At 50.7% G+C, this 13,829-nt stretch overlaps 1 protein-coding gene across 2 annotated transcripts; it reads right to left on the bottom strand.

The window, feature by feature from the left end:
- Positions 1-2,359: 2,359 nt before the first annotated feature.
- Positions 2,360-12,111, bottom strand: Yju2 (YJU2 splicing factor homolog). Of its 2 annotated transcripts, XM_032900719.1 has the most exons (8): positions 11,900-12,111; positions 10,385-10,485; positions 8,913-9,057; positions 7,199-7,333; positions 6,783-6,964; positions 6,173-6,293; positions 4,430-4,556; positions 2,360-3,573 (listed from the first exon to the last, which is right to left on the bottom strand). In XM_032900719.1, exons 1-8 carry the CDS (start codon positions 11,921-11,923, stop codon positions 3,467-3,469), a joined length of 942 nt encoding a protein of 313 aa, XP_032756610.1. In that variant the 5' UTR covers positions 11,924-12,111; the 3' UTR covers positions 2,360-3,466. The 2 variants fall into 2 exon arrangements, with proteins under 2 accessions (XP_032756610.1, XP_032756609.1); XM_032900718.1 differs by lacking the exon at positions 4,430-4,556 and having other exon boundaries at positions 11,900-12,093.
- Positions 12,112-13,829: the final 1,718 nt, after the last annotated feature.

Raw genomic sequence — 13,829 nt, 5'->3', positions numbered from 1 at the left:
AGGGCGAGGGGGAGGGGCAGGAGGCTTCTGCAGCTGCGGGTCTGCGAGCGGAGGGAGGGAGATGGGCTCAGACCTCAAGGGCTGGAGATGGAGCCGGGAGGTCGAACCCCAAGGAGAGAAAGGGCGGGCAGTAGTCAGCCAGACTGACCCAAAAGCCATGGCCAAGGGTCTGTGTCCCTTAGTCTCCCCAACCGGTAAGCGGTGCAGGAGGCATTGACAGAGGAGAGTAACTGCTAAGGGTCTTAAGTAGCCCAGGCTGGCCTCACACTCACAGCAAAGGATGACTTGAAACTGATGATCCTCTTGCCTCAGCCTCCCAGTATTTAGGGATGGTCGTCAGGCTTCCGGCATGCTAAGCAAGTGTCTTACTGACTGAGATGCTGAGGTTGGGGAAACTGAGGCATAGAAAAGCTTTGTGGGTGGAGCATTACTCAAGGCTGTCCATTTGTGCCTGGACACTCTAGATGGCACTGGTTGCTCACAGAAGGAGCGGTCATCCTTTTGTTCACTGTGAGCCCTGCTTTGCAGGTGGGGAAACTGAGGCCTAGAGCCAGCATGCACTTGGAGTAGGATGGGCACCCTGACCACCCAGTCCTATCTCTGTCAGGTAGCATCTTTGGGGGCCTTCAGATCCCATTTGTGTTGGCAGCAGTCAAGAGACCTCCTCACATGGAGCCTGAGAACTATACAGCAGGAATTGCAATCAAGGGGCCTGAGGCGGTATCAAATGGTGCTTGGCTTTCTCTTGCCTCAGAGCCTTTTGGGGAGTGTGAGTGTGAGGGTGTGTCTGCAGGTAAGGATTAGAACAGAAAAAGCCAGGACCGTAAACTCTTCTATCTGATGGGGGAAGCGACTACCCTGGGAATCCCCTTCTGGATGACTTGGAAGATGGGACAGGCGCAGTGTGTATCACCTATCCCAGATTGTAATTCACACGCTCTTCTGCTGCCCCTTTCAGAAGTACAACTCAAGGGCTGGGGGCTGAGAAGGTAGTGTTGGCCCCCAGCACTTTAAACCCAAACAAAACAGCAGGGGAAACCGTGGCATGAGGAGTGGGTTGTACAGCGTATCGCAAAGGCCATGTAATCTGCTACACTGTAGTTCCAGAACACCCCCATTTCCCTGTTCCTCTGCCAGTCCCTATGAATCAGTCCTGTCTTTGCCTGGATACTCTGCCATGGAGTCTCACATAGACTTTTGGTGGCATGGGATGGTACCCCATTCTTGTTCAGGGCTGTGTGACTGTTCCATTCTGAGGTACACATCAGCATTCAGTGTACACATTGGGCAACTGGGGCCTCAGGAAACAGCAGGATAAGAACCCTTGCCCCTCAAGTCTGGGAAGGGGAAGTGTGCCAAAGCATGGGGACAGAAGGGGAGGTACTTTGGTCCATAGCAGGTCTTTGAGGCCGGCGGCCATGCCTTTAGGCTACATAGTGAGACCCACTCAAAAACCAAAAAAACCTAGGCATGTATATGTAGGGGACCAAAGCACTCTGGCAGCTAGGGAGACGGGTCTTGCCTAATTGTGGTCTGGTGGCAGATGCAGGGCTTGCCCTGGGAAGCCTCTAGTCTGGAGGGTGCAGTAGGAAGGCTCCCAGCTTGAGGGAGGCATCAGGATCCTGCCTTTAATGGTTCCCAGCCTGATGGAAGAACACACTTGATTCCTTGAGCTCATAGTCTGATGGAAGAAGCACGGCCTGACTGCAGGTCCCCAGTCTGGGGTTGAGGTCTAGCTGCTTCAGTTTGCTGGAGGAACATTGCATCTGGGCCAAAAAGACGTCACAGATGCAGTTATAGCATGCCACTCCACTCCTTGCCATGCAGTTTTGTCACTCTGCAGGGACCAGGCTTGTGATCAGCAAGCAGGCAAAGGGCCATGGGGGAGCTGGTACAGCCAGGGACAGGGGGTGCTTCCCTTTGCCAGGGGGCCCCAGGGAGCTGATGGAGGTGACAGATTAGACCTGACAACTTCTGAGGACATGATGACAGCTACAGAGCTGGGAGCATGGAGGTCAGCAGGACAGGGCTCCCCAGGATGTCCCTGATCTTGGCTTGGAAAGCCCCACCCCCAATACGGGGTGTGAAAAGAATCCCCATGGGAAAAGCAGACCCCAACAGGAAGGTTTCAGGCTTAAGATCAGTTTGGTGGTTCAGTCTCTAAGCCCTGCCCTGGTGAGGTAGAGGGCACAGCTCATAACCTGGACCCTGGGCCTGGCCCACTCTGGTCTCTGTAACAGACTGATGTAATCCCAAATTCTGAGTGAAGGGCGTGTGCCAAGTTGTGTGGCAGAAATCCTAGGTACTAAGCCCTGGCGCAGCCCCGTGAAGGTTCTCTCCAAATGATTCTGCTTTTCAATTCATTTTTTGACATTTTCATGTTAATGTTTTATTAATTAAGAAAAACCCATTGTTTGTTCCAGTGGCAAATACATGCTAGTTCTGGCAGATTTCACTGAGGTAACGAACACTTGCTTTTAGTATACAATGAGGAAAACCTTAGGAGGAGGTTAACTCTTATTAAAGGAAGATTAGGATTTCCAGGCTGTGGAGTGACATTTGCTTGACCCCCTCCCCCAACCCTGCTGTGAACACTCTTACCTGTTCAGCAGTGACAGTTTTGAGGGAGAACCAGTCTCTTAGGGTACAGTGGTGTTGCTCCCACCAACTTTATATTAGGTGTGAAATGTCTGTAGTGTCATTCCACAGTGAGGGCCTGTCAAAAGTTTGCTGTATTGAGGTTGACAAGCCAAGGCCTAGGTTACATTTTAAGCTTTTTCGATTGTGAAGTTCCTGTTGCAACCAGACTTTGGTGTTATTGTTTGAAAGTAGCAAACAAGTGTTCCGAGTTTTAGACAGGCCTGGGTTGTGCCATGAAAGCCTTATAGCCAAGGATGGCTTTGTACTCAGATTCTATGTCCAGCTCTTGGGTGCTGCATTTACTGGGATGGGTCACTTTCCTCCACACTGGACACTGAATGTTGTGAACTGGCACACAGTGGGCCACAGATTGGTCAGGACATTGATTCATTGGGCTTGCTTCTGAGTCACTGTGGAATCCTGGACAAGTCCTTTGGAGTCCTGTTCATTTTGTCTCCACTGTCTTCAGGTCCAAAAGCTTCAGCTGATTTTCTATTCTTCTTGTTTTTTACAGTACTACTGTGTTGCATGTGGGTGGAGCCCCAGGCCTTGTGTATGGTTGGCAGATGCTGCCCAGGGTCCCTGCCCCCATCCTATGTCAGACAATGTTCAGATCTGCTGCAGGAAGGGATCAGTCAACAGGCTTCACACAACTCAAGGACTGAAAGAGTGGACCAGGCTGTCTGTCCTGGGGTGCCTGGGGACATTGCTTCTCCACACCCTGCCAGGACCCATGGTAGAATGGTCCTGAGGCTTGGCTGAAGGTGTTTGCTTGATACCATCTTCATTTCTTGGTCTATGATGCCATGGTGGGCATCACTGATGCTCAGCTGTCACTGTCCTCACTGTCCCCATATGCACCGAGCTGGCTCAGGGAGGAGGCACCAGGTGTCTGGGGTGCAGGGTTGGCCACCTTCCTGCTCTCGGGGGCACCTGTGGGGAGGACAAGTCCAGGGGAGTATGCCCAGCTTAGAAGACCCTGTGACTTGGTCACCCCAATCCTAAACTGGGTCAGAGAGATCCTGTCCAGGCAGTTGAATGCCCACAGGACACTGGAACAGTGTCAGGGGCCAAGTGCTGCCAAGGGCCTCCATGATTAAGAGGGAGCACAGAGGAGGCTCCAACACTGGGCCTGCTGTGTGGCTTCAGGTAGTGGAAAACCTTCTTTGAGCACTAGGATCTGCTTCTGACTGATGTTAATAGTGGCAGTGACAACTGTGTCAAATGTCACCATGTGCCAACCCCAAACCAGGTCCTCTCCACATATGGTGGAATTATTCAAACTCCAGGAAAGGACACTAAAGCTGCAGGCCCGTGATACTTCGAGTGCCGTCACAGGGAACACTTAGCTATTACGTGACTTCAATTCCAAGCCTTTGCTCCTTTTGTTCTTTTTTCTTCTTTTTGTTTTTCAAGACAGGGTTTCTTTGTGTAGCCCTGGCTTGTGGGAACTCACTCTGTCTATCAGGTTGGTCTCAAACTCAAGAGATCCTTCTGCCTCTGTCTCTTGAATGCTGAGAATAAAGGTGTGTGCCACCACCACCCAGCTTCATTTTGTTTTTTGAGACAGTCTCAAGTAGCCCAGGATGGCTTTAAATTCCCTATGTAGCTGAGGCTGATCCTGAACCCCAATTCTTTTACCTCCCTCTAGTGCTGTGTGACAGGCTGCTGGGTAAGCCTCTACCCTCGAGCTGTAGCCTCACTCTGGTCCTCACCCCGCCCACCTCATGAACCTCCTAGGCAGTGCCAGATGCACTGTTGCCACCCATGACTGCTGAGGGGGACTCACCAGTGGTGGGCACCGGGACCTGCTCTGAACCCGGGTTGGCTTCCGTCTTTGCCTTCTTTGGTATAACCAAGCCTGCCAACTGGGCTTTCCTGCACAGGCCCTCTGCCTTCCTCTTGGTCTTTGGTACCTGTGGGGACCATGCACAGCTGTTGTCCCTCTGGCCTCCCTGACTTGGCTCTGTTTGCTGCCCCAGCTCTAAATTCCTACCTGAGTCTCCATGGCCTGCCCCTTATGACACATTCTGCACTTGACTTCTTATCTGCTGCCCATTTTCATCCAGTGAACTCCTACCCACCCCTCAATACCTATCTTAAGCATGTGCTGTATGTGTGGTCTTAAGGAGTGTGGTGCATCCAGGGTCTCCCTCGCACTGGGCTAGTACTTTCCTCAGCCCAAGTCCAGCATTAGCTCCCAGCACACAGTAGGTGCCTTCCCATGCTGATGTGGTAGGCACATGCATGCTGATGTTTAGAGCTCTGGGGTATGAAGAACTGAGGTGTAATATGCAGGCCTGTCACCATGGGAGGCTGAGGCAGGACTATGAGTTCAAGGTCAGCCTGGGCTGTGGAGTGTGATTTTGCTTCAAAGAAAAATAAAACAAATAGAACCAGACCAAGTCTGGATTCCACATGGAAAGTTTGATGGGGCCTGGGTGGAGGACCCGGTGGGTCCACAGGATGCAGTTTGAGTCTCTAGCATCCACAGAAGAGCTAGGCACAGCAGCACGAGGCTGTAAGCCCAGTGGGAGAACCCTGGGAGTCAATGGGCCTGGCACACACAGCTGCCACAAGAGTAGACTCTTTCTCCTAGGGTGGGTGGGGAGGCTGGAACATGTGCACTGGCACTCACAGCTGGATGTCACCTGAAGGGACTAATGCTCTGGAAGGAAGAAGAAGCTGGAACCTTCAAAAGCTGGGCCTAAGGGGCTGTGAGAGATGGCTCAGTGGTTAAGAGCACTGACTGCTCTTCCAGAGGACCTGAGTTCAATTCCCAGCAACCACATAGTGGCTCACAACCATGTGTAATGAGATCTGATGCCCTCTTCTGGTGTGTCTGAGGACAGCTACAGGGTACTCATGTACATAAATAAATAAACAAATCTTTAAAAAAAAAAAACCAAAACAACAACAAAAAAGCCCAAAAGCTGGGGCCAGAGCTTTGGTTCTGGATGTACCCAGGACCCTGACGGGACTTAGAGAGCCCTTCATCCTATACTTTACAGCCAGTGGGCCGGCTTGTGGTTCCCTGGGCCTTTGTGCTGTGCACTATGCATCAAGTGCTTCATCAGCTGCTGTGACCATGGCTTTTGAGGCAGAATTTCAGTGATTTGTGGATCCCACCTAACACAGCCCAGAACCCTTCTACCTTTTCCTTCCTGGTACAGGATCCCAGGACTGCTGGGCTGCATCTGGCTTTGTTTTTTGAAGCGGGATCTTGCTATGTAGCTCAGGCTGACCTTAATCATGACAATCCCACCTGTCTCTGCTCCCAGGTGCTGGGGTTTAGGGTGCATCGGGACAGATCCAGGTCTTTCGCTTATGGGGCAGGCACTTGACTGAGCCACTCCCCATTCTTGATGTAGCTTCACTGGCTATTCCCTCCCTCAGACTCAGAAGTAGGGAGCCGAGCCGAGCAGGCATACTGTGGATTGTTTATCCTGTTATGAACAGGAGTCCCTTGCCCATGATTTCCTCCTGTGGCTATTCAGCCTCAGTACACACACCACACCCTGGCCTGGCTTACCTCATCAAGGATGGCTGTGGGGTTGGGTCTTGCAGCTGCCTGTGGTCGGGAAGGTGGAGCCTCATCCTCTGAGTCAGAGTCATCCAGAAGCCTTCGATAACGAGCCTCCTCCAGCAAGGCCCTATGGGATTGATATGGTAAGGACGTACTGCAGTGGGCAGTCTCTCGGGTCTCTTCGGCAGCAGCTAGGGGCTACTGCCTCTTTCTGCTCTCATGATGTTGGGAACAGGGGAGCAGGTCACCACCATAACAATTTTGAGAGAAGACGGCTGGCACATATGAGGCCCTGAGTTCATACCCAGCACCACAAAAATAAGTAAACATATAGTTGGGTGTGGAAGTACATGCCTACTGCACCAGCACTGGTGGGGTGGATGCAGAAGGATCAGGAGTTCAAGGTCATCCTTAGCTACTTAATGATTCCGAGGCCAGACTGGGCTACATGAGGCCCTGTCTCAAACAACAAACCCACAGCCACAGTAGGGAAAAAAAAGCCACAGTGATAGCTATGGAACAATGGGTCTCAGGGGTCCCAGGCAGTGGAGTCTGAGGGGCGGACAAGAGGGGAGGGCAGCCGTGGAAAGATCCAGAAGGGCCTGGCCTGGCTTACACTGTCTCACGCTCGTCTTCCTCTTCCTGCTGCTGTTGCCACTGCTCCTGAGATAGGCGGTGTTGCAGCAGCATGGCCTCAAAGTCCACGTGGGCCTGCCACTGGTTCAGGTCTTTTAGCTCTTGTAGGTTCTCTAGCACTTCCATCTCCAGCTTAGAGTCCTTTGTACGGTTCTCTAGGACCTGGGGATACAAGAGCTAGTGAGAGGGTGCAGGGGTAGGAGAGGGGAGTAAAAGGAAGGAGGTGTAGGCATGGGGAGAGGGAGTAAGGGTGGTAAGAGATGAGGTGGAGAAGCGGGGCATGAGGGATAAGGGGGAAGGTAGGGGTACCTGGGTGGGGTGGAGGAGTGCGGGAAGGGCATAAGGGTGGGAAAAGGGTAGAGGGGCAGCTCAGGGGCTGTGTGGCCTAGGGCTGACCTTCATGGGGTTGTTCAGCTCCTCGTCCTCACGCTCCTTCTGCATGCGCTTTTCCTCCTCCTCCAGAAGCTTCTCAGCCTGGAAGTTGCGCGTGGCCCCATGCTCCATGGTGTAGTCTGTGTTCTCTGGGTCTGTCTGTTAGGGAAGGGGAAGGAAGGGGAGGGGAGACAATGGCTCCTGGGTGGTAGCCTGGGCCCCTTGTGTACATCTCTCCATCCCTTCTGCCAGTATCTATCTGTGCTCGCTCCGTTGGTGGCTGTGGCCTTTCCTCCTAATGCCCACACCTCTGGAACATTCTGTAGCCAAAGCAAAGAACACCTAACTCCCTCATGGACTCCTGCCCCTCACGAACACTATTACTGCACCCCCTCCATCTCTGCCCTTAGTACGCCTCTGGGCTGTGGGTCAGTGGACGGTGCCACCAGACAGAAGAACTGGTGTAAGGTCGTAGCAAGTTCAGAGTCCCGATAAATCTTATAATTGAGAACAGCAGGAGTTCCTGTCCTGGAGCACGTGATTACGACACCCAGTCACATAGCATAAAAATCTAGAGTTCCTCATGTTAACGAGGTTACCTAGACAGGCCTGGAGTGTTTAGCCAGTGAATTTCCCTTCCTAGGCATCTGTTTCTGCAAAAGGTATTTAATCTCTGGTTCCCCCTGAGTAGGAAGTATGCACCCTCATCTGGCATGAATAAAACAGTCTGTGGACAATCCCTTCAAGGACTGCCACAGGGATGGGAAGAGAGACCTTCATCACACAGAGCCATACCTAAGACTCCCAAAGAGGGCCCTCTGTACATTTGGCACTCAGAGCCAAGTGGAATCCCCCCTTCTGGAGCTCATTGAGGGCTTGTGGACCCTATCTTAGACTCTATTTCACCTTCCCTGAGTGAGTTGGTAGCCCTGTACCCCAGCAGAATGCAGCCTAGCACGGCTGTGTTTCACAAAAATAAGTGATGAGAGGCTAGATCCCTGGCTGCCACTGCAGAGGACCTGGGTTTAGTTCCCAGTCCTGACATGGTGGCTCACAAATTCTGTAAGTCCAGCTGCAGGGGACCCAACCCTTGTGACCTTCTTGGGCAACAGACACACAAAATGTCCAGGCGGATACACATGTAATATAAAATGCAACTTCTTCAAGCTTAGTTTGTTCATTTTATCAAATCTTATTATTTTGAGCTTAAAGAAAAAAAAAAGCTTACAGTGAAAAACAACAAAACCAACCAAAACAAACAAACAAACAAACAAACAATAACCCACAGCTTCTAGTGGTGCAGACTGGGAAGAGCGTTTTCCTTCTCCTGTCTTCCCCTGAGTCCTCAGGCTTTTGTGCCTGGGCACTGGCTCAGGAAGAACACTTGCTTAGTGTATGTGAAGCCTTGACCTCCATCCCAAGAAACATGAAAGAACAGAAGAAAATCATGACTTTACCCAGATGACGTGGCATACGCCTCCATCCTAGCACCCTAGGAGTGGATGCAGGAGCATCAGGTCACCCTGACTACACAGGAGTTTGAGTCTGGCTTGTGCTGCAGGAAGACTGTAAGCAAAGCAAGAAGCAAGGCCCAGAACAGCATGGTTTGTCCTGACCCCGCAGCATAGCCCATGCCTTGCACACATGCGGACAGGCAGGCTTTTGGTGTAGGGCTCTGCTGCAAGCACCGCCCACACTCTGCCCTTTGTGAGGGGAAGGTAAAGAACGAAGCCCCTACCTTGAAGGTGATCTCGGCCAAGCAGCGTGTGCACTTGATATAGAAACGGAAGATTGGCAAGCCCAGGTATGCCTCATTCTGGACTGTTTCCTTTCGTGCATTGAACTTCTTCCCCTTGTAGATGTATTCTCCACATGTCTTACACCTGCGGCCAGAGCAGAAATGTGAGTGCCTGTGCCCTCTGTCCAGCACCCAGTGGCAGCATAAGTACCTTCATAGGTAGGAGGGACTGCCCTGCCTGGGTGTATGGAACTTCTGAGACCTGTCCAGGGGACAGCAGGATCCTGACCCTAGCTGCTCCTTCCTTCCTTCCTTGGCTTACTGCTGTGCCTACAAATACCTCAGGGTCCTACCTCAGGGTCTTTGCTCTGCAGTCCTTATAGCCTGAGAGTCTAACACTTCCTTGACTGTGCAGCTAGCAGACCACCTGCCCTTCCTGCCTCATATGTCTGTGTTACTATAGAGGATGGGTATGAGCCCCACTCCCCTCACCCCCATCAATGACAGGCACCCGACAACTGCCTGCTAGAGGAGTGGAGTGATGTGAATGAGTACGGTCCCTAAAGGGTCATTTATTTGAATGCTTAGTCACCAAGGAGTAACACTACTGGTGAGGACTAGAATGTCAGCCTTTAATCCTAGCACTTGGAGGCAGAGAGGCAGGCACGTCTCTGAGTTCCAGGACAATCAGGACTAAACAGAGAAACCCTGTTATTGAAAAAAAAAAAAAAAAAAAAAAAAAGGTATGTGTGTGTGGGATGATTAGGAGGTGTGGCCTTGCTGGAGGAAGTGTGTCCACTGTGGGTAAGCTATGAGGTTTCAAAAGCCCATGACACATCAGTGTTTCTTTCTACCTGCAGATCAGGATGTTGTCTCTAACTACTTCTCTAGCACCATGTCTGCCATGCTGCCCACCATGATGATAATGGACTAACCCTCTGAAACTGTAACCAAGCTCCAATTAAATGCTTTCTCTTCTAAGAGTTCCCATGTTCGCAGTGACTAAGACAGGCGCAAAGAAATAAAGACAAGATATAATCAACTAGTCACGCAGCCAGCTTCTCCATCCTCAGTGACTACATAGGTGTAACTGACAGGACTGAGTCTCACACAAAGTCAAGTGTGACTAACTGTTTGATTCAAAGCTGGCTGAACCTAGGAAAGTGGGGAATTAAGGTCTAAGGAGAGGCTGGCAGCCTATCTGGGATGAGATGGCAGTCAGGCTCTGTCAGTAGAGAACCTAGTGACAAGAGATCTGCAGGCAGAGGCCATAGGTGGTACAAAGGCCTGGGCGGGAGGAGGGCTGTCACTAGAGGATCCAGAATCCTGCAGGACCAAGTGTCACTCTGACTGTTCACCGAGACCTTGTGATAGGGGCTGGGAACTCTGTGAGGCTGTGAGGTTGGGACTTTCATCCTTGTTACTGTTTCTCCAGAGACTCGGCCTCCAGTCTCATGTGCCCAGGGATTCACCTCATGTTGAATGGGGCCATCAGCCGCACCACGTACTGCCGGTCCTTGGGTAGCTTGAGTTTCGGGATCTTCGATGGGTCAAAGTCAGGTGGGTAGTATTTCTGTGGAGAAGAGTGTTGCTGTTTTCTGGTGCTCTGGTCCCATGTGGGCAGAAATGGGGTCTGGGAACCATGTCAGCACACCCAGGATACCCTGATTTTAGAGATCTGCTCAGGATTCAGCTTGCTGGAGCCTTTGCAGACAAGAGGTATTTGAAGCACAGCCATGAGAAGAGAAGTTGGGAGGAGGAGTGCACAGGCTTCCAAGACACTTTCTTGAGCTGTGATATGCTTTCCAGGGAAGATTCTAGAGGTCCAGGGTTTGTAGTGGGGGTGGACCCCTGTTGCCTATCACATGATAAGACTCTAGACACTCTAGCTCTCTTAGGGAGAACAGGCTCTGGCCTCTCTGTGTGCTTGGGAGGCTGGGGCGAGGCACACAGGACAACACTCTGGGTTACAGGCATGTCAATGTCCAAACCCATCACCCCAGCACCTGTACATCTGAGACAGGGGGCTGAAGAGACAACCCTACCCCCCCCCCAAAAAAAAGTAAAAAAACAAAAGCTATATGAACCACCAACAAGCAGGCACTCTGCTTTTGACACCTACTGGCAACCAGGCCCATGGGAAAGGAAGCTGTCTCCCTGCTTGAAGGAAGCATTACTAATTCAAGTGGTTGATGGGAATGATGGTGTACAGCTGTCATGTCGGTACTTAGGAGGCTGATATACATTGTGATTTTATAGTCAGCATGGACAGTGCACACAAATGTGGTGCACAGATATGAAGGAAAAACATAAAATGAAAATAAACAACTCCTTTTAAAAATGAATATTGCCCAGCGTAGGGTACACGTCTTTAACCCCAGCAACAGGGAGTCTCAGGAAAGTGGGTCTCTGAGTTCGAGGCCATTCTGGGCTACATAGTGAAACCCTAGCTCAAAACAAACATTTAAAAAACAGATCCAGGAAATGGAGAGCAAAATTTTTCAAGAGAGGAGACTGAGTCACCCCAGTAATCCCAACATGGTGTAGAAAACAAAAAAGATTTCGAATATTCACTGAACAATACCCCGGGCGAACTGAGGAGACTAATATCCCCTGACCTGGGGGAAGCTCACAAGAAGCAGTCCCTCCCCCAGGAAAGCGATCAGATAGTTCTTTTTGAAAAAGCCAATGGGATGAAGTGACATAAGCTTCGCTTCCCTGGTGATGATTGGTTACTCGCATGGAAGGAAAAAAAGAAAGAAAGAAAAAAAAAAAAAAAGCTAATGACCGCCCCTAAAAAAATGCGATTGGCAAGAGTTTGGGGAGCTCCCGCCCGACTGAAAGCCCCACGCGCGTGCGTGCATGTGTAGTGGGGGGGGGGACACGAGAGCGGATTCCAAAAGGAAATGACCGGAAGGAAGCACGCCTCTCCCAGGACCCTCGCACGTTACACTCTCTGTAGAAACATCTAGACGCTGAGCACTTACGTTTAAAACTTTCCGTTCCGACATCTTCGCTTCCTGTTCAACGAACAAGAGAAGAAATTGTTCTCTTAGTCCTCCTGGAGTTTCTCCGATCAGAGCCTCAGTGTCGCCACTTCCTCAGCCGTCTTACTGGTTGGTGCTTACCCGCTTTACCATTCTCATTGGCTGCAATCTTTGTCGATCCAAGTCGTGAGTGTGCTTTCGTTCCCTTCCGAGTGCGGGTAGGTGAAGCGCTAGATAAAGGTTCCGGGACATGTGGATCCCGTGTGCCTGTCTGTCGCACTGGAAAGATGGAGAAAGCTGTCTAGGATAACATTTTCTCCCGCATCACTGCTCTATTGATGCTGTTTGTTTTTTGAGTGAGGGTATCACTTCGTGTCCCTGGCTGTCCCGTAACTTATCATGTAGCCCAGGGTGGTCACAAACTAATGGAGATCCTCCTGCTTCTGAATTCTGGGATTAAATAATTAAAGGCTACCATGTCCCGTTCCTGTGTTCCTCCTTCGTTCGTTCCTTCATTTCTGATGCTGGGGATGAAACCCAGGATCTTTGCATATGCCAGGCAGGCACTCTACCACGCAACACCGCCCAGCATTCTAGTGCTGGGAAGCAGCCTCTCACTAAGATGCCCAGGCTGGCCTGGAACCAACTCTGCAAGCCCTGCTTGGTCTTAAATTGGAAACAATCATACTGCAAGCCTTCAGTAGCTGGACTCAGTGACCTGCCTGGTTTTCATTGTGTTGTTGGTTTGTGTGTGTTTCTTCTTTTACGAGAGAGGAACTCACCACTTAGTCCAGGCTGACCTTGAAAACTCAGTAATCCTCCTGCCTCTGCCTCCCAAGTGCTCCGTTTACAAATAAGAGACACTATACCCAACTTTTTTTTTTTTTTTTTTACTTTTTTTTTTTTTTTTAATCTTTTTTCTCTTTTTTTTTTTTTTTTTTTTTTTTTTTTTGAGACGGGGTTTCTCTGTGTAGTGCTGGTTGTTCTAGAACTTAGTCTGTAGACTAGATTAGCCTCAGACTCACTGAGATGGGCCTGTGGCTCCCTTGCGTGTTGGGGATTAAAGAGATGCACCACCACCACCAGACTTAGTATCGTTTTTTACATTTGTTTATTTATTATTCGTGCAAACGAAATATGACAAGCCTCAGCATTGAGCCTAGGCAAGGTCACCACCCCGGAGCCCCGCCCCCACCGCTGCTGCTGCTGCGGTTCCTCCTCCTCCTCTCATTCTTTTGGTCTTTTTGAAACAGGATCTCTAGGCTGGGCTTTAGCTTGCCACTATTCCCACTCCACCCCAATCCCACCCCACCCCACCGAACCCCATCTTCATTTCAATAAAGCTGGACTTCGCCCTGTTTGGCTCTTAGCTGGGGAAACAGGTGCTAGGTGTGTGTCCCCAACATTCTCCTTCAGGTAGCTCCTGCCCCCTTTCCTTGTGCAGGGCCCTGCACCTCGTTCTACCCTCTCCCTTTCTCCCACTTACATATTCCCCAACCCTTCCCCCTTTATGCACTGTACCACGTGGAGTTCCTTCTGGAAGCTAGCACCATTCTATGTCCTCCCAGGCTCCTGACCCTTGAGCCACATAAACTTTTTGTCATGAAGGCCTTGTTTAGGGGCCTGTGGAGATGGTGAAGCCTTGGAGGAATGAGGTCCTGAGGTGTGCTGTGTGCACACAAACCCAGACGAGCCCCGAGTCACTCACTCCATGGACGCGATGGACAAAGCGATAAAGAGGCACTCCTGTGCTGGAGCACAGGCTGTTCAAGCTAGGACCCAGCAGCTACACTGCGTACCTTACTCCTCCTGCTTCAGATGCTCTGGCGCCGTCTTCTGGCCTCAGTGGGCACTGCACATACCCATACTTATATTTGAAAATAAAATTAAAATATTTAAAACTTAAAAATGAGCAAAGAGATGGGGTTGG

The sequence above is a fragment of the Rattus rattus genome, chromosome 4 (assembly GCF_011064425.1).
Source record: "Rattus rattus isolate New Zealand chromosome 4, Rrattus_CSIRO_v1, whole genome shotgun sequence".
Taxonomy (NCBI): domain Eukaryota; kingdom Metazoa; phylum Chordata; class Mammalia; order Rodentia; family Muridae; genus Rattus; species Rattus rattus.
The sequence above is the reverse complement of the archived record's forward strand: the minus strand, read 5'-3'. Positions and strand labels throughout refer to the sequence as shown.